The sequence below is a fragment of the Canis aureus genome, chromosome 23 (assembly GCF_053574225.1).
Source record: "Canis aureus isolate CA01 chromosome 23, VMU_Caureus_v.1.0, whole genome shotgun sequence".
Classification (NCBI taxonomy): domain Eukaryota; kingdom Metazoa; phylum Chordata; class Mammalia; order Carnivora; family Canidae; genus Canis; species Canis aureus.
In genome coordinates, this window is record NC_135633.1 from 14,052,289 (window position 1) to 14,077,031 (window position 24,743).

Below are 24,743 nucleotides of genomic sequence, written 5' to 3' on the forward strand. Positions count from 1 at the left end.
CTGACTTCAAAATATACTACAAAGCTATAGTAATCAAAACAGTATGTTATTGGCACAAAAATAGATCATTGCAACAAAATAGGGAGCCCAGAAATAAACCTACACTTACACAATTAATTTATGATAAAGATGGCAGGAATATACAATGGGGAAGGACAGTCTTTTCAATAAATGGTGTTGGGAAAACTGGACAGATACATATAAAAGAATGAAAAGAATGACCATTTTCTTATACCATACACAAAACTAAAATCAAAATGTATTAAAGACCTAAATGTGAGACATGAAACCATAAAATTCCTAGAAGAAAACACAGGCAATAATTTCTTTGACATTGGCCTTAGCAACATATTTCTAGATATGTCTCCTGAGGCAAGGGGGAACAAGCAAAAGTAAACTATTGAGACTACATCAAAATAAAAAGCTTTTGCACAACAAAGGAAGCCATCAACAAAATGAAAAGACAATGTACTGAATGATAGAAGATATTTACAAATGATATATCTGATAAAAGGTTAATATCTGAAATATATAAAGAACTTATACAACTCTACATCAAAAAACAAATCATCTGATTAAAAATGGGCAGAGGACCTTCATTTTTCCAGAGAAGACATCCAGATGGAAAGATGTTCAACATCATTCATCATCAGAGAAATGCAAATCAAAATGACAATGGGATGTTACCTTACACTTGTCAGAATGGCTAGAATCAAAAAGATGAGAAATAACAAATATTGGTGAGGATGTGGAGAAAGGGAACCCCTGGTGCACTGCTGGTGGGAATGCAAATTGGTACAGCCACTGTGGAAAACAGTGTGAAGTTTCCTCAAAAAGTTAAACATAGAAATACCATATGACCTGGTAATTTCACCACTGTTTACCCAAAGAAAAAAATCCCACTAATTTGAAAAGATATATGCACATTTATATTCATCGCAGTGTTATTTCCAATAGCCAAGAAATGGAAGCAACCCAAGTGTCCATCAATAGATGAACGGATGAGGATGTGGCATCTCTATAAAAAAATGGAATATTGCTCAGCCACCAAAAAGGATAAGATCTTGCTCTCTAGAGAGTATTATGTTAAATCAGACAGTGAAAAATACCACATGATTGCACTTATATGTAGACTCTAAAAAACCAAACAGATGAATAAACAAAAAGCAGAAATGGACACATAAATACAGAGAACAAACAGATGGTTGCCAGAGGGGAGGCGTGAGGGGGATGAACAAAATGAGTGAAGGACAGTGGGAGATGCAAGCTTCCAGTTATGCAATGACTATGTCACGGGGACGAAAGGTGCAGCCCAAGGAACACAGTCAATGGTAGTGTAATAGCGCTGTATGGGGACCGATGTGGTGAACACAGCATAATGTATACAGTCGTCAAATCATTATGTCGTACACCTGAAACAGGTGTAATGTTGTGTGTCAACTATACTTCAATTAAAAAAATAAAAAATTTTAAAGTAGGGCAGCCCCAGTGGCTCAGCGGTTTAGCACCGCCTTCAGCCCAGGGTGTGATCCTGGAGACCTGGGATCGAGTCCCACATCGGGCTCCCAGCATGGAGCCTGCTTCTCCCTCTGCCTGTGTCTGTCTGTCAGTCTGTCTGTCTGTCTCTCATGAATAAATAAAATCTTAAAAAAAATTTTTTTTAAGTAAAAATAGAGGCCCCTGGCTGGCTCATTCAGAAGAGCATGTGACTCTTGATCTTAGGGTTGCAAGTTCGAACACCATGTTGGGTATAGAGATTGCTTAAAAATCTTTAAGAAAATAATAATAAAACAATAAAGAGGAGAGGATGGCAAGGCTACACGGTGCTTACCAGCATTTTTAAGCTACTCAATATATACCTGATAGAATTTTGTTGGGGGCAGTAACAGTTTTATAATATCGGCTACACAATTCTATAACATATTTAAAAATGATTTCCAGACCTTTAGAAAGATGGATGTGGAAACAATACTAGCTCCCATGCAAGAAAGCGTGAGACCTACTAATGCCCACGAACAAGGGGGAAAGGCCAGAAATTCTAGCGGCAAGTCATCCATCCATTTGGAAAACATTTATCAACTGGCCAGTGTGCCAAGCCTTTGGGAGGCCGTGGGAACACAGAGGCGGCCACGGCCCAGACGTCTGGTGCCCTGCAGAATCCTGTGGGGGAACGGGGATTTAACAGATCGGGGCCACAGCGTGTGGAGAACTAGGATAAAGGGATGTGCCAAGTGTGCAGGAGCTCAGAGATGCGGGAGGGGCCCATGCTCCAGATGGGATGGAAGTGGGACATGGGTGGCAGGTGAGGAACCCGTGAAGTGATAGACCCAGTGTGCTCTCTGGAACGAGCCTGAAGGGATGTTAGGGGACCAGCAGGCGCCGTCTGTGTGTCCGTCCCACACTTCTGCTCCCAGAGCTACACGAGCTGCTGTAGGGACGAGACAGCAGAGTCTGTCCTCACGGTTTCCACCCTTGCCCACTGCCACCTATGGTCCTGTGCCCCTTGTCATGTTTCTGTCTCACTCAGTGTCACCTGGCCTGTGTGATGTGGATGAGAATAGCACCAACCTCCCGGGAGGGTCAGAAACAGACTGGAAACCAGTACACTTACTTATTTATGGGACAAGTATGTGCTGAGGGCCTGTTGTGTGGCAGGCACTGAACCGAGCACGGGGTGTGCTTTTGAGAAAGAATCAAGCAGTTCTGTTCTCATGGAACTTGGAGCTAAGAGGGAGAAAATTAAACAAACAACTAGATGGGTTCATACCTGGAGGTGATAGTTGTCATTCCCCCCCCACCCCCACCCCCCATTTGCAGCCTTTGTCAGGGTAGAATTTGAAGCTGGGTTCAGTGAAGCTGAGGTGTGGGCAGAGGTCACAGAGCCAGGGATGGAGCCCAGCCAACCACCTGGCACCCTCACTGACCGCAGTTCTGCTTTTATTTACTGGGTATCCTGGATCCAGCAACACTGAAGTTTTTCTATTTTACTTTATAGCCTTCTCAATCATATTGCAGTGAAGATAGAGTCAGACGAGGCTGCCTCTGCCCTCACTGGTGGAGCTGGACAGACAGGAGGTTGGTTATATCCCAGATGGGATGTCTGCCCTGTACAGGTTGGGGTTTGTGATTCACCTGCCCCAGGGATGTGGGAAGAGTCCCTGAAACTGCAGGCTCAGGAGGAAGAGACCTAGATTGATGGTTCATTATATCCCAGCAGTGTGTTGGGAGTCCTACACAAATTATCTCATCCGATCCTCAAAATAACCTTTATCATCCCTGTTTTATAGATGAAGGAACTAGGATTCAAGGACATTAAGCAACTTCTTCAGCCAGCAGGTAGGAGCAGAATTTGAGCCCAGGTGCGCTGACTCCAGAACCATGTTCTTTTCACACACCCAGTGTATATTCTAAATAAAAAAGTTAAGCTAGAATTGGAAGAAGAATGAGATACATGGTCTTTTTTGAGGATGAAAAATCAGCTTGGATGGGAATGCTTTCTTCTTTCATAATGTCTCATATACCCACCAGTGACACTATCAAATTCCAAATGACCACCTCTAGAAATAGAGGAGCACGTCTGTGTGTGTGTGTGTGTGTGCGCGCGCGCGCTCGCGCAGAAAGAGAGATCAGCTTTGGTTTAACCCTGTAATTTAATTCTTGAAATTAATAATAAAGAAATGTTCACAGATGCTAACAAAGATTTATGTGTTGTGTTCACTGCAGTGGCTTTTTCAGGAGCAGAGAGAAAAAAAAAAGGAAAACTGGAACTACCTATCTTGCCCAACAATAGAGGAATGGTTGAATAAATTATAATTCAATGAAATAGTGAAGTATCATAAAGCCATTAAAATTCATGCTCTGGAATGATGTTTAATTGCATTGAAATATACTCATAATACAATATTCATGAAAAATAAAAGAGGATCTAAGACCCTATATATAGTTTGGTTCCAATATTTGTTGAACACCTACATATATGCATATATATTTAAAATCCCCTCCTTAAAATTTAAAATGTATCCAAATGTCAGTGATGATTATCTGTAAGATGACATTTTTTATTTCTTCTTTATCCTTCCCTGTATTTATCCTTTTCTGTATTTTCCAACACAAAGCAAAAATGAGTTCTGTTGCTCCAGTCCCATAGCGCATCTGGTTCTCAGACTCAGGACTTGCTTGCTTGGAAGAAAACTACTTTTCATCCTCAGAAGCAGACGTCAGAGATTGGGGCTGTGGAAGCCTGAGGACCCAATGTCCACCTCAGGTACTCACAAGGCAAGCTACTTCTCACTCCTCTTACAAATGATTTCAGACAGTAATTTAAAAAAAAAGAAAGCTGAGTGTCGAACAAGAGGTATTGTCATTGCTTTTAAAATGTGTTCTTTTGATGGTTCTTTTAGAATCACATCTCTACAGAGGCATTTTACACTGAGTGGGTTCCTGAAGGGAAGGGGTTGGCACAGCATGTCTTTCATACCCTGGTTCATCTGTTCATTCATTCATTCATGTAAGAAAACTTACTATGTCCTCGCTGGGCTCTATGCACTAATCAAAAATGATACAGTGAAACTTTAAGTAGGGAAAGTTTTAAGATGGAAGTCTGAGGAAAGAGTAGAGCGGTCTTCACACATACCCTTCATGTTCACCCCTTGTCCACCTGTAAACTTCAACCACCCAAAGAGACAACTCAGAGTAATCCCCTCCTTAAATGTCCTTTCTCTCCTCCCAAATCAGCACTCATGCCTCATTTCCTAAAGATGACTGTTTTCTTATCTGCACACACGCAGCAATTCTAGCGCCCAGCATGTTGCAATATAGTTCTTTCCATATAGTTCTTATCGGCTTGCTTAATGTACTTCCACAAATCCAAGTCTCTCTTCTTGTACATGGGCAATTGGCTTACTCTATGTCACAGGTGGAAATGATAGAATTTCCCTAGGGTAAACAAATGAAACCATCCCAAGCTGTAAAGAAGTAAATGTCTAGGTGCTCCTGTAACCCACTTGGGATCCACTAGTGTACACAGCATAACAGGGTTGGAAAATTTGGCTGTAGATTTTGACCTCTTGATACCAGGGGCCAGGCCTTAATTATTCATCTCAGTATGCTTAGAGCCTACTATGCTGCCTTTCACATAGCTCGTAATTAGTGCTTTCACTAATTCATCTGACCTAGCATTTGCTGAGTGTCCACCATCTGCCAGCCATGGTGTTGATTGTTAGAAATATACTAGTGAACAAAACAGATACGGTTTTGCCCTACAATTTGGTAGGGGCAGAGCAATGTTAAACAAATAATCCTACAGACAAATACATAACTATAAGTTGTAAAAACCACTCTGAAGGGTAAGTACAGAGTGCTATGAATGCTAAGGAACTATCTGAATAAATGAATGAATGAATGAAAACACTGCATTTTACACTAATATTTATTCACTAGGAGGGTGTACGCTATATATATAAAGAGAAAATATTGTGAGCTCCCTCAGGATGGATTAAGAATCCCATAAGACAATCTAACTCCTGTGTTCATGCTCCTATCATACATCCTAAGACCTCATCAGTTTTTCGTGGTGCTATCTCATAGATGACTCTTCTGAATTTACAGGCAACTAAAAATCCCAAAGTATTTTGTTGTTGTTTGCTCAATGTGCTGCCACAAATTCAACTATCTCGGCTTGCACATGTGCAATTGGTTATTTGGATCTAAGCAGGTGACCTTCTGTGTTCCTCCATTAGCTTTCATCTTGCTAGATTTGGTCTATCAACTTGACCTCCCCAAACCTATGATTGGGGATTGCCCCAATCCTAGTCCTGACATGGGAATATATAGTTCCCTTCACATCAGTGAGTGTGGTTACCATGATGAAACGCCCATTATCAGGCTGTTGAAAGGAGTGCTGAGTAGAATTTTATAATCACTTTTGCAATACCTATCAAAAACATTATAATGTCCATACCCTTTGCATTTGAAATGCAAATGCAATGAAATAGATTGCAAAGGATACGGCAGGTTGAAAAATCCTAGTATCCTTTTAAGGGCATGATTAAACTGAGGGGACTGTAATAGAAGATTTTCCCGTAAGCTAAGAAAATTCCTAACAACAGGCTTGCAATAGCATTTTGTTTTTAGAAAAGTGTGTCCAAACCTCTCTGAGCTTCTCACGTAGCTCAGGACCCATTAGATGCAAATACAGATTATTAATGAAGAGAAAATGAAAAGAGGTTAGAAACAGGTGATTAAGAATACAGAATAATTAGTCATTATAAAGATACTTGTTGCTATGGTATTGATAAGGGATCGTCTCAGGCAAACAACGCTTTATAAATGAGGCTTTCTTCCTTTGATTGGCAGACTATTACCCAAGCTGGTTGATGCCTACAGGCCTTAAGAACAAAATAAAGGGATGGTATTATAAATTGCCAGCTTAAAATTTTGCCAATAAATATTTGAGTGCCTACTCCTTGTGGAGCATGGTTAGAGGTACTGTCTGGTGGAGCTTATAATTTAATGGAAGGGGACAGAGAACATTCAAGTCAACAAGGACACTGACACATCATGTGGAATAAAGGCAACAGGACAAAAATTAAGTGGGGAAGAAGGACAGGAAGTCCAGTCCAGAAACGGAAGGTGGGGGGGAGAGGGGGAATTTCAAAGAGGGTGATTCGGATGGCCTCCCCGAGAAAGGGACATCTGAGCAGAGACCTGAAGGAAGTAGGAGAATGAGCTGGACTGTTGGCTGGGCCATGGGCATTCCAGGGAGCAATTCGGTTTTAGCAATGCAATGTTACAGGATTAGTGGGTTACTTTTATGCAGGCAGGCCATCCCCTGCATTCCTTGTCACTTTCAATTAACCATAAGCACACCCAGCTCGCTCATCAAAGACAGAGTCCCATGTCTCTCCCTTCTGGCAGCCAGAGACAGATACCCTCGTCTGTGCCAAGCCTGCCATGCTGGACCCGCCACTGGAAGCAGAGAAGTAGCCCTACCCCCTTCTCCTTGGGCCTTCTGCCACATGGTGAGAGCGTAACCCTGTACCCAGTGGCCCCATTCCCTCCCCTGATGAGTCTAAAGGGGCATTAAAATTCACATTTGTTTGTACCTGGTGAGTCTGCATTCTCTGGGTAAGGGCTCACTCATGTAGAAGCAAAATCACCCAACTCCCAGAGTTACTTTCAGAACTAAGCGTGTAATCTTTAACCAGATTTAAAGAGCAGTAGAATTTTGTTATTGTGGCGAAGTCCTCAAAATCGTTTTATCTGGAGTGAGGATGTTAACAAAGAAGGAGATTTAAATAGCAGTTAATCACTATGTATGTGTTTTTAAAATCACCATGGCCTTTGCAGTTTCTGGTCACCTGCTCAAGTTCCAGCCACACCTGCCAGCAGCACAGCTGATGTAAGGTACAGTTACAAGGAGGACACTGAGGTATAGGAGGGCAGGACTGTGTCTGGTTTTTCTACCCATTGTTACCCCCCAGTGCCTACCTTGGTGCCTGGCTCGTAGGAGACACTCCATAAATGCTCACGAGTAAATGAATGACACCAAAGATGACAGCTTTGGTAGAGAGAGAGGAGACCTGCGTGCTCAAGTGGGAGGGGGCAGGTATAGAGACTACGATGTCTGAAGCAGGAGAGGTAAGGTGGAGGCATGGTCTGGGATTCCTCTCCCTATGGCCTCTGGGACAAGGGGAACTGAAATGGAGCATGCATTTCATGCACAAGGGCAGGGCAGGGGCAGGGCAGGGGCAGGGGGAGGAAGGGTGAGAACATCACTGGCGCACTGTTTGGCCCCTCTCCCCCACGTAGATGTTGGATTATTTTGGTCACTTTACTTAGCAGCTTGGAGACTCAGTTCCATCCCCTGGAAAATGTGGGTAACAGCACTGACCTCACAGGGTTGCTGTGAGAACTAAGTAGGATAATGCATATAAAACCCTTGGCACAGAGACTTCTACCATAAAAACGTCCTAGTAGACTCTCATGTTTTCACTTAACGTGGACACGTTGGGAGGCAGAGTACACCGTGGTGGGGAGCAGCGATCCGGAGCCAGACTGGCTGAGTCTGAATCCCAGCTTTATCACTCCGAGCTGAGTGGTCTTAAGAAAGTTACTTAATTGCCCTGAGCCACAATTCCCTCATCTGTGAAAAACAGGACAACAACGCCTATCTCCTAGGGTTGCTCTGCGGATTAAATCAGTTAATAAATGTAAACCACTTAGAACAGTATCTGGCACACAAGCATTATTACTGTCTGCTAGGTGTTTTTTTTTTTTAAGATTTATTTATTTATGATAGACATAGAGAGAGACAGAGAGGCAGAGACACAGGCAGAGGGAGAAGCAGGCTCCATGCCGGGAGCCCGACGTGGGACTCGATCCCGGGACTCCAGGATCACGCCCTGGGCCAAAGGCAGGAGCTAAACCGCTGAGCCACCCAGGGATCCCCTAGGTGTTTGTTTGTTTTTTTATATTTGTTTCCCACTTTGATTCCTCTGGGACTAGTGGAAGCAGCGAGGATATGTGGGAGCAGATGGATGTGTTGATGTGATGGTGGACAAGGTCATATCGGATGGGCTGGATCCAGGTCTCATTTCAACACTGGTTCTCAAACTCGAGCAGACACACTGGATTCACCCTTTGTTAAAGCATGGGTCGTGCTCAGAGTTTCTCATTCAGTAGGTCTGGGTGGGGCTTGAGATTTTGTATTTCTAACAAGTTCCCAGATGGTGCTGATGCCGCTAGTCCAGGGACCACACTCTGAGAACCCTCGTGACGTTATAAAAAAGGATGTCCGAAGCTCCAAAAGATGGAGGAAGGAAGGATGCGTAAAGAGATAGGGGTTCTGGAAAATTCCAACTAGGACTGTGCAATGGACACTAGTGGAAAGAATGATGTGTTCATTTATTCACTCAACAAACAATTATTCACTGCCCACTGTGAGCTGTGCCCTGTATTCACCCATCAGTTTAAAGGAACAAGATTTAGTGGGGTAGAAATGATAATGAGTTGGGAAGGACTATCAATTTATTGAATTGAAACAGAAGCCTTTAAAGAAAGAAGCCACATCCTCCTCAGGCCTACTTCTACATCGTGTCTCCATTAGGCCTAACTCAGGCATCATTTGTGTGTGTGTGTGTGTGTGTGTGTGTGTGTGTGTCTTATAGGATATACACAAAATTGACCAATCTAACCATTTTAAGTGTACAGTTCAGTGGCATCCAGTACACCCACATTTTCATACAGTCATCACCCCTGTTCCCCTCCAGAATGTTTTTTTCATCTTCCAAACTGAAACTCGATTCCTGTCCATCAATAATTCCCTATTCCCTCTTCCCCTGCGCCCCCTGGCAACTACCGCTGGACTTTCTCTTTCTCTGGATTTGACTGCCCTAGCTCCTTCACATAAGTGGAATCATATAGTACGTGTCCTTTTGTGACTAGCTTACTTCACTTCACACAGTGTCATCAAGGTTCACTCATGTTGTAGCATGTGTAAGAATGTCCTTCCTTGTTAACAGTTAATATTGCACTGTCTGTATACACATTTGTTTATCCATTCTCGCATCAATGGATGTTTGGGTTGTTTATACCTCTTGGCTACTGTCAATAGTGCTACTATGAACAGGGGTGTACAAATATTTGTTTGAACCCTGCTTTCAACTCTTTTGAGTATATATATCTTTCTCTAAATATCATCTTAAAGCAGATAAATTTTGTTTAGGTGAAAATTAAGGTCATACATTCCCCATCCAACCTTCCAACCCTCTACCCTTTTCCCTTCATAGAACTTTACCCCTCCTGACACTCAGGTACCCAGATGTCTCAGCTGCCTGAATCTGATAAATCATCCACACCTCCAGGTAAATTAGCACAACAAGGACCAGGGGAATATATCTCAATGCTTTATGGGCTGAAGGCATGCATGAATCTCCCTTTCGCTATGATGACAAGCTTACCAAGACACTGTCCAAACACACTTGTGCCAGGAGCTTATTCAGTACTATTCAGAGATTAAACAATTTAGTCTCTGGGATCAGACAGCTGGTGGAGGGACCTGGTGTCTTACCATTTACTAACTGTTGAAGCAAATGAGTTAATCTTGCTAGTTTCAATTTCCTGATCCATAAAATACGGATACTAGCTCCTGTTCACTTGGTTGTTTGGAGAATTAAAGTGAGATATAGGCACACTAATTAAATTAAGATAAACCAAGATAAGGTAAAGAACTTAACATAGCACCTGGCATATGGTCAGAACCCAACAGATATTGGGCATTGTTAGTATTATAATTGAGTAACTCCTTCAGATATACGCCCCAAAAGTTCCTCCTACCTAGATACACAGAAGGACATTATAATGAGCATGGAATTAATAGTCCCACTAGGCCAGAGGCCCAGAGGCCTAAACAATGGACATTTTTTTAAGACATGGGATTCAAAATTACCACCTGGCTACAAAAGATTAAAAGATGTCTTTGGATGGGGAAGATATTTTGGGGCAGGGTCCTCTGTGGCACCCACAATTACACGAGTCCCCAGCAGTCAACTATGGGTGTATCTTTGAGGTTGTTTTTTTTTTTCCTTCTGAGTTTGCAAATGCCAGATAAAAAACAGATTCTAGAACAATGGAAATTTGAGATGAGAAATGGATATAGCCAATTTGGCCAGGCCTCCTCCTAGGATGGCCCCAATCCTTCTGGGACATGTTCTGATGACTGGACAGCCTTTTTCTAAATCTCTGAAAGGGGATGATGTTCCCGCCATTTCCCTTGGAAGAATATTCCACGGTGAAATATGACTCACTGTCAGGGCCCTTGCCTTTGAGATTCTCTTTCTTCTCTTGACCCACTTTCGTCTTGCTGTGCCCTTTTGTGCAAAGTCAAACACAGCCTCCCCTGGAGGAGGCTGCTCTATGAGGACTGACATTTAAAGACCATTACCACCTCTAACACTCAGCCCTGTTCATTTAGCCAAGCAAAGCATGTTTAATTCTTTTAATCTCCTCTCATAAATCAATCTCTTCGTTCCCTTAATAGTCCTTCTCCTATGCTTTGAATTCCTTCCAGTCTGGCCATCCTAAGCTCTTGTTCCGTTTACACTTGAGAATTGCCCGTCAATCTCGAAATGGCTCTCAGGAAAACCAGCTGGGCCCTGCCAGGGCTCCAAGTGCTCCCACGGTGCTGGGCTGTCTGCTGCCCACAGACACTGGGAGGCCTGAGAAGAGCCCTGCCTGTTGGCCAGATCCAAAGGCCTTCAGGCATTTGCTGCCTACACTACTCTGTCTTTCACATGGACCTGGCCCAGCTGGCCCATGGTCAAGGGAAGTGCCCGAGAAGCCACCTCAGACATTTTGATCTCTGCTGTCACTCCAGCTCGTCTACATGTCCACCCTTCACCTGGCGTCCACCCGCAAGGGCACAAGGGCAACTGAGGAGCCCAGAGGGGTCTTACCTGGAAGGTCCCAGCATGGTCTTCTTCCTTATCACCCTCTCTGTTCTCTTTGAGGGCAATTAATGTGAATCCTCTGAAGTATGAGGGAGGGGCAGCTGAAAGTGTTACTGTGGAGAGAGAAGAAAGCAGATTAGAAGCACAGGAACTAGCTGGCTTCTATCTGACAAATGGATGTTCGTGACTTCTCCATCAACACATCAGACCTGTGGGTGGGAAGGGCAGTGGACAGCAGAGAAGCCTCATGCCTCTGAGTCATGAGCTATTGCCCTCCACCCTGCTCCCCTTTACATTTCAGAACCTGCAAAATGCCTGAACTATGATCTTAGTTGGGCCTCCCTGAAGCAACAAAGGCTTTGGTGAGCTCCTTCCCAGTATTCACAATTTGGTAAAGATAGTCCCCAGTCAGCAACCCCCATCTTGACAGCTACCTAATATTACACTTCCATCAGACTGGTCCAAGAGAAATCTAGCTGCTCACAGCACAAACTCCCTCACGAGGTCTTATAGGGGCAGAGGCTGCTGTGCGTTTTCCAAAACATACTTCCCTTTTCTTCTGGGCTCTCAGCTAAACCAAATTCTCAGCTTCCCTTGAAGTTAGGTCTGCTTGCACCCTCATCCTGCCAAGGGAAAGCATGAACAGACATGATGCCTACTGCTTCCTGCCTGGCCCACACAAACTCTCCATAGGATCCTCCACTCTTCCTTTCCTATCCATGCCTGCTGAATGCAGGGGATCCAGTAGAAGACTCTGGTATCCAGGAGAAGATGGTGGAGCCACAGGATGGAAGGAACCTGGGTTTCTGAATAGCTACACAGAGAATCATCCACTGAGCAGAAACATCCATATTCTACTTTGCATGAACTGGAAATAAACTTATATTGGGGAGGATTGTTTGTTATAGCAGTTGGAGTTATGACTCTACATTCCTTCTCTTACTTCTCACACCTACCCAGATAACTATGTGTTCATGGAAATCTAGCTCAAGGGCCTTCTCAGCAATCATGGTCACCCCTTCCTTTGTATCTCCAATCTCTCGAGATGGAAATCCTTTATTGCAATTTTTGCACCACATTGCAATTCCCTTTTTACCTGCCTTCTCCACTGGACTGTGAGTTAATGCTGGAGAGGAACTCGTTTTAACTCTCTTTGCAACCCTAGCGTAGAGCCTGACATCTAATAAATGCTCAATTCAAGTTGCTTGAAATTCATATAAGTTGAGATTTAAATTACACTTTGGACTAAAGTGCTAAGATTCTAGCCTTAAGAAACATGGAATTATAGATTATCGGAGCCTCAAGCCTACCCCAAGAATTCTTCGTTCCAGACTCCCAATTTCACAGATTGGAAACAAAGACACAGAAGTTACCAGACACCCCAAGGTAGTAGGACCACTCAGAGGCAGACTTAGGGATAGACTCCTTCCCCAGCTTAACATTCTACCCATGGTGGTACATATTGAGTGTATAGTATGGATATTCCACAACTGTTAAGTTTTGAAATTTTAAAAATCCACTCACTTGACATATAACATTTACATGATTCTGATAAGAAACCCCTGTTGGGGAAGGACATTCTAGTCTTCTAGTTTCAGCCCTAAAAATAAAGGACCCCAAACCAAAACTTAAAACAATCGTCTTGGATAAGGCAGCAGTGGTCACGATGATATCTCAGGGAGGGACTCTGAGACACGAAGATTGCCAATCTCATGCTATAATTGGTCAGTTCATCCCACAAAAGTAATAGAGCATCCTGACTGGCCACTGATGTCTATAAAATATCAGAAAGACCTTCCCAGTAAGGCAAAAAGGGCATGAGAAAAAGCACAGTAAAAGAGAGTCAGGAAAGTAGGGTGCCCAACAGTGGCCAGCAGAAAATGAGGACTGTGATGTCAGAAGAAAGAGGCGAGATCTCTGAGGGACAAAATGACAGGCTTAAAGCAGTCTGAGGCTATCTAGAGTGGGGTGGCAAATGACCAAGCAAAACAGAAACAGACTCATGGTTACAGAGAACAATCTGGTGGTCCTCAGAGGGCAGTGGAGTGGGGGGAATGGGTGAAATCAGGGAAGAAGATTAAAAGGTACAAACTTCCAGTTAGAAAATAAGTAAGACGCGGTGATGCAACATACAGCATAGGGAATATAGTTAATAATATTGTAAAGACTTTGTATGGTGACAGAGAGTAGCTAGATTTATCAGGGTGATTGCTTTGTGATGCATAGAAATGTTGACTCACTATGCTGTGCACCTGAAACTAATATAATATTGTCTGTCAACCGCACTGCAATTTAAAAAAAAAAACCTACAGGTGGGCATGATAACAGCACTTACCTCAAAGTAAGAGTGTGAAGTGTGAATGGAAAGTTCTGAAAATCCTGCCTGGAATATAATAGGCACTTAATAAATATTAGCTCTTATTATCAGTGATGAGATTATCACATTGCATTTTGTGGATAAGTGTTTTTTACCTATTCATTTAAGTCCTTCAAAAGCAAGAACCATATCTAAGCTCAGCACAGTGATTAGCACAGAGGTGATGTGATGTGCAATTAAGTTCACTGAATCGTGTTCATGGACTAGTAAACTTAGTATTATAAAGATGTCAGTTCTTCTTAAATTGATTTATAGATTTAGCGCAATCGAAATTAAATTGCCATCATGGTTTTTCTGTGAAATGATAGGTTGATTCTAAAATGTCTATGAAAAATGCAAAGGGACATAAAAAAAAAAAAAGAAAATGCAAAGGGTCGAGAATATCCAAGGTAGTCCTGAGAAAGAAGTAAAAAGTTGGAGGGCTTGTACTACCACATATCAAGACTTACGCAGCTATAAAAGTTCAGCCAGTGTATTAGAGAAGAGGCCAACTGTAGAGTCTGGGGTCTAGAAAAAGTTTCACAAGTACATGGAAACTTGATGTATGATTAAGGATGTACTGCAGAGCAGTTGGGGGGGAAAGACGATTATCTTTAAAAAAGGTGCTAGGGCAACTGGACAACTTGTAGAAACAGGTGAATCTTGGTCTCTACACATCACACACAAAATAAACTTCACAGAGATGGTGGAGCTAAACGTGAAGAGCAAAACAGCCAAGCTTTGAGAAGTTGGCCAAGGATGGAATATGAATGACCTTGGAGTCAGAAAGATTTTTTTTTTCAGAAAAAAATTTTTTTAAAAACAGGACATTAAAAAAAAAACGCTGACAATAAAGGAGAAGACATATAAAGGGGATGATACAAAAATTTTGCTCAACAAAAGACACCATTCGGAACAAGTACGGCAGAGTGCAGAAGGCATTTGCAATGCACATAACCATAATCAACTTTAATCCAGAACATATAAAAACTATTTCAGATCAATAAGAAAAAGATAGACAACCCAACAGAGAAAAAATAGGCAAGACACATGAACTAGGGCAGTCCAGGTGGCTCAGCGGTTTAGGGCTGCCTTCAGCCCAGGGTGATCCTGGAGACCTGGGATCGAGTCCCATGTCGGGCTCCCTGTGTGGAGCCTGGTTCTCCCTCTGCTTGTGTGTGTACCTCTCTCTCTCTCTGTGTGTCTCTCATGAATAAATAAATCAAATCTTAAAAAAAAGAAAAGACATGAACTAATACTTCACAAAGAAGGTGCTCAAATGGCCAAAAAGTGTCAGAAAAGACACTCGACCTCGTTAGTGAACAGGGAGATAGAAATTACTGCATTTCTACCAGATTGGCTAAATGTAAAAGGATTAACGATATCAAATGTTAACTGGAACTTTCACACCCTACTGAACCGAAAATAAGCAGTTTTCACTGGAAAAGTCTTTGGCAGGATTTACTGAAGCTGAACATATACATACCCCATGATCCAGTAATGCCAGTCCTGAATCAACACGAATGTGTACAGATGTGGGCCACACAACACCTATCACAAGATTCATGGTAACATTGTATTAGCACCCAAACGGAAACACTCCATGTCCATCCTACTGATGATGGACATGGAAGCTGTGGCACATTCGTATAATTGAATGCACTGTAGTAATGAAAATGAGGGAATTCCTGCTACATACAAGAGGGATGGATCTTTTAAACACAATTGAGTGAAAGAAGACACACAAAAGGGCACCTGGGTGGCTCAGTGGCTGAGTGTCTGCCTTTGGTTCTGGTCGTGATCCTGGGGTCCCTGGCGTTCCTAGGTAGAGTCCCACATCGGACTCCCCACCAAGGAACCTGTTTCTCCCTCTGCCTATGTCTCTGCCTCTCTCTCTGTCTCTCATGAATAAATGAATAAAATCTTTAAAAAAAAAAGAGACACACAAAATAATACAAAAGTTGTGTGTCTTCTTTCACTCAAGATTTATATCAAGTTCAAAAACAGACAAAGTCATCTATGATGCCAGAGACCAGGACAGCAGTTACACATGCAGCAAAGTGGAACAAGTGATTTGGAGGGGCTCAAGCGATGTCTCTGGAGTGCTGGCCATGTTCTGTTGCTCAGTCCAGAGGTCGGCTGCATGAGTGTTTTGGACATGTGATCATTCACTAACCTGGGTGATTTGTGACCTTTCCCATAGGTAAGTTATACCTTGATAAAAATATTATTAAATAATGTTTCTAAATGATAAGTATTCACCTTTTTGTATATCTGGGTAGTGTCCTTAAAGGGTCAGACATAAACTCTGCTTCCCAGAAGGCTGCATCCCCATGGGTTCAAATACACTAAGGGCATACTCTACCTCACAGAACACAATACACAAGATGGAAGTTCTGGAGGCTGAAGTCAGTGTGGGGTTTCAATCCGTAATTATCACTGGTGAGGATGGCAGTACACAGGATAATCTGAAGGCAGACAGGGGATCCTATGCCTCCAGAGAACCCTATTATGTGACTCTTTTCTGAAAGAAACAAACGTGCAGTATGTTCTGAGTCCCAGTAATGACTGAACATGATAACTTGGCAATAAATAATAGAATCTTCTCTCTAATGACTCCTCCCAAGTGCCTCCCAAGAGAGGCCATTAAGAGACCCCAGAAATTCAAGGAAAATGCTTATGAAGAATTTTTTTAAAAAACCAAAAAAGGTCCATTTAGAGCCATCCTGTGAGCACTTACAGGGAACTGGTTAAGGGCAAAGATTTCAGATGAGAATCCTAGAGCTATCATTTATTAATTATGTGACCTCTGGCAAGTTATTTCACCTCCCTGTTCCCTCATCTTTAAAAAGAAGTTAATGATATTGCCTTCCTTGTAGGAAAGTAGAGAGGATTAAATAAACATTTATCACAGAGCCTGGCATAAAAGGATTCAGGAAGTATAACAGATGCTGGCGGTGGTGCTGGTACTGGTGCTGGTGACGTTGGAGCTGAAGAAGATGATGATGATGATGATGAAGGTGATGATTAGGATGATAAAAATCATGATGCTCAGCAGGCTGACAATGGGTTTCAAAAAGCTGGTCCTCAAGGACAAGCATGGAACCACAAAAAGAAACTCTAGGAGGTGCCAATGAAGGACCACTGGGAGGACTACAGTGGGGATAATCCTCACAGGACTTGGGGATGATCTTCACAGGGCCAGGTTATGGGGATATCTGGGTAAGCACTTCTAACGAACAGTCTCCCTGCAGCTCATCACACCCAATATAGGGTGTCCTGTGAGGTCCCCTCAGCCCCACACGCTATACACCCTTTCAACATTCCTTCCTTTTTTCAGAATACCTCTCACCCAATTTTAATCATACTTATTTGTGAATTATATGTTAAGTGCTAGTCTCCTCCAATAAAGTGTAAGCTCTATGAGAGCAGAGACCAAGTCTGTCTTAAGCTGCACTGTATTTTTAGTATTCAGTGTGCTTTTTAACACACAGTAAATGCTCAATACTCACTGAATGAATGAATGAGTGAGTGAATGAATGAATAGGTATTTGTCTTCAATGCAGTTTGCTTGCTCCTGCTCTGGCCCCTCCTCAAAAGTTCCCATGAGTTACCATGTGTAGTATGTCCCTCATCCTTTTGTTACTGAGGTTTTGTCTGTGCAGCCCAGTGCTATGCCCCTGGGGACACAGAGAAAAGACATGGCCTTTCCCTCTAGGAGCATACAGGCTAAGAGCTGGGAAGAAAAGACGTATCAGCAGATTTTTTTAATAACATATGATGGGTGTTATGAAGGTATGAACAATGTGCTCTGGGATCCCAGAGCATCTGGGTCTAATGTGGGAGTCAGAGGAGGATTCGAGGAGGAGGTGGCATTTGAGCTCCAAGTTGAAGAATAGGAGTTTGTCCAGTGGACAAGAGGACTAACAGCACTCTAGGTAGAGGGAAAGGCATGATGAGCCAGTCTTGGCCTTGGAAACTAGAAGTAATTCTGTATTTCATAAAATGCAAGCTGAGAGTGTGCTAAGAGGTCAGGGAAAGAAGGCGAACAGGGGATAGAAATTTAAAAGCCTTCAAAGCCTTGGATACCAGTCTGGAGGTGAAGGAGGAGTCCTGGGGGGTTGAGTTAGGGAATGTCATATTCAGATTTAAGAAGATTGGGCTGGAAGTTGTATGATTACTGAATAATAGCCCTTCCCTAAAAACCAGTGGCAAGGGCCTCTCTGGCCTGCCTTGCTTGTATGAGGACTGATGTTTCACACTGGAGCCTCAGCTTAAATCTCTATCCAAGGTTGAGTTCTCCCCGTCATTGGGTACACTGGCCATATGCAGATCCCAAATTCACAAATAGCTTCCTGTGTCCTTCAAATGTTGGTGTGTCTACCCTCTAACACAAACTCTGATGAGCTGTTACCCAATGCATCTGTTGTGCTTTTCACCCTTGCTGGAGCTCATCTAGTACCATCATGCTCCTCACTCTGCCTTCAGGGAGCTTTCCCCGGCTCCAGCCTCAGTGAAGAGATCCTGAACCAGACCCCAGCTCTACCACAAGCCCAGCGCCTGCCATCCACCTACAAAATGTTACTGAGATGTCCCAGTCTTCACATTTCACACATCAACTATGGGGAACTTAAACTTCTGCCTCAACTTGCAACAGGGGGTTACAAGGACTGCTGGAGTAGTACACAAGCTACAGTGGTCCCTCCCTGCCCTGCATGATGTTCAGAGCACCAGGAAGCTGCAACATGCATGCTTCACTCAGAAACAATAGAGCCCACCCGCCAGCATCGGGCAGGAGATGCTGGTGATGGATTGGTAGGAAGACAGGGCTTAAAGTCTAAAGATGAGCAAGTGTGTATATTGGGGTTGGCTTACTCTGTTCTGCTGGACGGTCTTCCTTAGCCTGTGCTCCAGCATTCCCAGTCAGAGATGAAACATCTCCTATTCCAAATTAAATATCCTACAGATATATAAAAATTGAAAACTGGGGAAACCTGTGGGGGCTCAGCAGTTGAGCATCTGCCTTTGGCTCAGGGTGTGATCCTGGTCCAGGGATCGAGTCCCACATTGGGCTCCCTCCAAGGAGCCTGCTTCTCCCTCTGCCTGTGTCTCTGCCTCTCTTTCTGTGTCTCTCATGAATAAATAAAATTAGATAGATGATAGATAGATAGATAGATAGATAGATAGATAGAAGAAAGAAGGAAAAGAAAGAAAGAAAGAAAGAAAGAAAGAAAGAAAGAAAGAAAGAAAGAAAGAAAGAAAGAAAGAAGAAAGAAAACTGTTTTTCTATAATGGACGTAGCTAACAAATCTGGATTCAAATTCCCTTTGTTTATTATGTGTAACCTTTGGCAAGTTGCTTAACCTCTCATGGTCTTAGTTTCTAAATCTCCTGTAAAAATGGCAGTAATAGTGTTTATCTCACATTGTTGTTATGACAAGGAATTAATATCTGTAATAGTAAGTATATATAAATGTTAATAACTTATATTAAAAATAAATCATTCTCTTCTACAAAATAGGGATCATCACTGCCATCTCATGGGTTTGTTATAAGGATTAAAGGAGAGAATGTATATGAAGCACATGTCTACAGCTCAATAGAAGCTCTATCTATAATTCTTCCCCCTAAGTGCTACCTCTTCATGGGATAGCTGGGAGCCAAATGAATGAGTCCTGAGCTGACCGTTATGTGGACGGGAAGAGGGATGGGTGGGAAGGAAGTTCCTGGGGAATTGGAGATGTGTTAGCCAAGAGAATTTAACTGAGAATATGGGTGAGGGCAGGGAGTACCAAGGGACACACTGTCCAGGCGCCCTGCTTCTTCCCCTCCTCAGATGATGGGATCTTTGGGGCTGGCAATAACAGTACCCCCTCTCCCTCCTGAAACATAATGCCATAGAAGTGACTGTGACCCAAATTTAGTCTCTCTCCACACCCCAGTCCTCCGGGTCTCTGACCCAACATAGACCAATCGGAATCCTTCCCTGAGATTTTCCAATTTGGAGTTAAAGGTACAGGGCTTGTCTTTCCTGAAAGGATTTTCATTCAAGGTTCTTGGCAGCTGTCCTCCTTGTTAATTTGGGGAAAGTTTATCTATAGTAAGAAAAATGAGGACAACACATAGAAACACAGCCAAAAGATAAAGGATGGGAGGAGTGAGACAAACAAGGTGGAAGAAACAGGTGGAAAGGATGGAGGGAGGAGAAAACTCTTTGGGGTCCCTAGATCCATTTATACCTGAAGCCAGACCCACCCTTAGACTTTCTAAATATGGAACTCAATAATTCTCTTTTTTGCTTTAGTTAGGTTGACTTTGCTCCTGTCATGTTGCATAGAAAGAGCTTTCACTAATATTGAAACAAAGAAAAAATTCTGCCCAGACTATATGATTCATTAGCAGGCTAGGAAAACAGTATTTGTGGCAAAACTGAGGTGGCTGACCAGGAAGGTGGCAGTTGGCACTTAAATGTCACTGAGATGACAGCAAATCTGTTGGCTTCAAAACCATTAACTAGATGTCAACTTTAGGGAAAGAGTCAAGGGATGTCAAAGGAGCCCTGCTCTGCCCAACTATTCTTATCAGCTTTGATAAAGATTTCTAAGACTGCTTATAAGCTGTAGATCACCCAAAATTAGACTATGTGGCTATGCCACTCAGTGACAATCCAGATCCATAAGTGGTTGACAGCTATAGGGATGGACCCAAACATGCTGGAACCATTCTGAGGAAGACTAAGTCATGAGGAATCATGTCAAATCTTACATTCACGGACCAGTCGCACCAGTACAGGGAGACAAGGGAAGCAAGCCTTCCCAGCAGTTCACAGGAATTTTTCTGGCTACAAGCTCAGCATGATCCCAGAGTACAGCACAGCTGCCAAAATAGCAAACACAAGACCTGGCAAGCTTAACACAAACACAGTGTTCAGGACAAGGAGATAATCATTCCCCATGTTCCATCCCTATCAGAGCACATCTGGAGTACAAAGTGTAAAGGGACAAGAAACAGGATCCCAGGAAGAATAGCTGAAGAAAGGGGGCGTGTTAGTCAGAAGAGATGTCATGGTTGGTATTTCTCCACAAACACCTCAAGGGCTGACATATGGCCAAGGGGAGACCTTATTCTCTCGACTCCAAAGAACAGAACCTGGACCAATGACTGGAAGATACATGGAAGGGAAATGTTGGTAAGATTTAGTGCCTGTTACATCCACAACCCCCACAACCAGGTCAGCTGTGGCTCAGGCTCTGCCATCTTGTGAATACTGTCCCCTAAAGGAAGCTCATGATTCTTCTCTCTCCACCACTCCACTGCCAAGGCAGGGGAAGGCTGCTGTCATGCCAGCTTTGAGGACGTTCTACCGGCCACTGGACTTGTGTCTTACTGCAACAGGATAGGGCAGTGATATGACCAGTGCTAACGTATGTGGAACACGGGAGGTGGGGGTGTGGAGCTGGGAGAGGCTGCGATGGGGAAGCATGCTCATAGAAACATGACAACCTTTTGGCCATCCTCTCTTTGTGCCTCCCATTCTTGTTTTAAAAGGGATAAAAAGTGAGGCATGCGGGGTGGCTCAGTCGGGTAATCATCCGACTCTTGATTTTGGCTCAGGTTATGATCCTGGGGTCATGAGATCGAGCTCCTCATCAGGCACCATATCAGGCTCCCTGCTTAGGATTCTCTCTCTCCCTCTGATTCTTCTTCTCTCTCCCTCTCAAAGGAAAGAAAAAGAAAAGACAGATTATAGATTTCTAGAATCCAGTCCTTTTTGGGGGGTGGGTCCAGTGAAGCTATGGTTGGTTTAACTTTCCATGTGATTCTATGCATAGCTAGGTTTGGAAACCATACAAATGACCCCAGTAACTGCTGATTTTAGGGAAAGTCACTTAATCATTATTGTCCAGGTTTGATGGATCAACAATCCTCTCTGCTGTCTTCTTCATTCAATCAGAACCAGTGTCTGAAGCTGGGAGCCCCTTCCCTTTGCTCTTTGGCCTGCTGTCCTGCTCCTCACCCCTGAACCATCAATGACCCAGCTTTAGTATGCCCACCTTCTTCCTCCCAAACGTCTTCACCAGGGACCCAGCCATCTACCTGCCCTCAAGGCTGCCCCAAGTCAATGCCCCAGGGCACAGGGCATCCTTCCTCTCTGCTGCCACCACCTGGATCTCCTTCCTGTTGGTCCCTATCTCTAGTCTCACTTCTCTGGCTAAGAGAGAAATGCTTTCTTTCTCCATCTAGCTCTCTGAGAGGAAGATCTCACACCAGGATTCTTCTTCTTCTTCTTTTTTTTTTTTTCCCAAAGAATAATGATTTAATGCCTGTTATGTCCACAAACTGTTCTGGGTGCTAGAACTAAATGGCAGATAAGAAAGATGCAGTCCTTGCTCTCATACAGCTCATATTCTAGCTTGAGGAGGCAGATGATACACAAGATAATTTCAGAGAGTGATTAAGGGCTATCATGACAATAAAATAAGGCAAAAGTAATGGGAAACATAAATTGGTGGTCAAAGAAGCCTCTTTAAAGGGATAAAATCTGAGCTTAAACTTAAAAGACAAGAGGTGAGGCACACAATGATGTGAGGCAAGCATTCTAGTCAAGGAGGTGAGCGTGTACAAAGGCCCCCTGGGAGGGGGGAAGGGGCAATGAGTTTGGTGTGGAAAATTCAAAGGTTAGTGTTGCAGCTGTGAGGAAAAAGAAAAGGAAAAAAGGAAAAAGAAGAAAGATGAAGGGAAAAAGAAAGAAAATGAAGAGGGGAGGACAAGGAGGAGGATCATAAGAGCTTCCTACAGCACCGAGAATCACTATCTACAATTTTTATGACCTGTTTGCTCTGAGTCTGCCCATCTTCCAACGCTCCTACCCCTCCCAACACAGTGGCTTGTGCTTGGCCCTTCCCTGGCTTTCTGATGTCTCACGAAGTCCATGAGGCACACTTACAAATATCTGAGCCACGACATTAGATAGGGTTCAAGTTCTTTCCCACGGGTCTTCTGGGCCTCAGCTAATCTGTAGATGTGTTTCAGTTTCCTGGAACTTTTCATGGAAGTTTTGAATATTCTGGGAAAGTTAGAAGCCTTGTCTATGTAGAGCTCACAAAGATGTCTGGTGATGTCACCTAACTCCTCGCCCTTAACTCCAGCCCAGCCAAGACACCCTGTAAAAGCAGGAAATGTATACCAGCAAGAGCTGGCCAGCCACACGGAAAGCTTTATGTAATGTGGTGAGCTCCCTGATACTGTAGGTGCCTTGACATCATCACATACAACTGTACACGGCCAGAAGAAAAAGGTAGGAAATAACACCATTGATAATTTGGGTCACTTCCCTCCCGCCCCCATTCAATGCATGCATGTGGTTGGGTGTGTGTGAGAGGAGACTCTCATTCCCTCACTCCATCGTAGTGAGTATTTTGTACCTGTCATGTCAGTGGTCAAGGACAAGCAAACTTACAAGCTTGTTTTACCTGTTACTCAGTTGAGGAAACATGGGTCCCTTCCAGTGCTGGAGGGACAACTAGAAGTGCTGGACTTCTTGAGAATGGTCAGGTCGCTTCTATTCCTAACAGAATGGTCCAGAAGGCGACACAAATAAGGCTACGTTGAATCTAGTACCCATGTTGTTTACGTACAATTTGAAAGGATTTTTAAGGCATAATTTTGACTTATGGGATCTTTGCTTTCCCCAGTGCCCCTTGAACCTAACCCTCAAGTAAGATGGGACTCCAGTCTCCACAAATTATCTTTCATTTTCATTCTGAATATGCATCCCAGTGAGCTTTTGTTTTTTCTATTTTCCCTTCTCCTCCTCCTCTTCCTGCCCCTCCCTTTCTTCTTCTTCCTTCTTTACTTCCTCCTCTTCTCTCCCATTTTCTTGTGTGACCTACCTCCACCCTCATTCCTTTCTTTCCTTATAGCTTCCTCCTCTATTGATGAGGGAGGGGGCAAGACAGAACAGGCCACTATGACATATTGGCCCCTTTTTTCCCCTCAGTATGAAACCTATCAACACCACACACACACCGTGACACTCCTTCCCCTAAGTATATCAACTTCACATGCTGTTGAGAAGATCCTCAAGATACCTTTCACTGAGTGACAGGACTTTGAAATACTGTGTTTTTATACGAATGTGCATTAAAACATGTGGCAGAGATAGTTAAATGTTCCCTTAAATCTATTTTCACCTTCATCCTTTTGGGGAAAAAAAACCCAATAACCAAATCCTTTCCTCAAGTGTAGAGGGGCATGTGGCTGCCTAGCTAAATGTCATATTTCCCAGGCTCCCTTGGAGCTAGGTGTGGTCAAGTCACTAAATTCTTACCGGTGGAGTGTGTTTGGAAGTCCTGGGCAGAATTCTGGGTTACATCATGAAAAAGAAAGCTGCCTGCCCTCTCCTTCCTTTTCTCCTCTGCAAGCTGAGTGGAACCTAGATGTGCTGGTAGCGACATGGCTGTGACCATTTTGAGGGAAACACCCTACAGCAGTGCTGTCCAGTAGAAATAAGTTCAAGGCAGGTGAAATCCACTGTATTTGTTAACAAGCATCCGGTAGGGCTAAGTGTAAGGCAAGTAAGATTAATTTTAACAACGTATTTTATTTAACCTAATATACACAATTATCACTTGAAGGTGTAATCAGTATAAAAAATTACTGAGAAGTTTTTCTTTCATCCTAATTTCTCAACAACTGGTGTGTATTTTACACTCATAGCACATCCCGATTTGGACTAGCTACATTCCAGGTGCTGTAACTCGTGGCTACGCGATTGGCGGAGCAACACAACCAGAAGGAACCTGGGCTCCCGATTGACCCTGTGGAGCAAAGCTGTCATTATCTCGGACCTCTCATCTACCTCTCATTTAAAACACTGTATTCTGGGGTCTCTTTAAAACATGAGCTTAACCCGTATCTTAACTAATTTAACATAGTAA

At 43.3% G+C, this 24,743-nt stretch overlaps 1 protein-coding gene across 2 annotated transcripts in view; it reads right to left on the reverse strand.

Annotated features, from left to right (window-relative positions):
- SPON1 (spondin 1) overlaps nucleotides 1–24,743 on the reverse strand; it is a 251,520-nt gene that overhangs the window by 221,143 nt on the left and 5,634 nt on the right. For both annotated transcript variants that reach the window (XR_013361993.1, XM_077866396.1), the window contains exon 2: nucleotides 11,454–11,560. Coding sequence is in view for 1 of the 2 variants with exons in the window: in XM_077866396.1 (XP_077722522.1) it covers nucleotides 11,454–11,560 (107 nt within the window). In the remaining variant the exon portion in view is untranslated. The remainder of the gene's footprint in view (nucleotides 1–11,453; nucleotides 11,561–24,743) is intronic.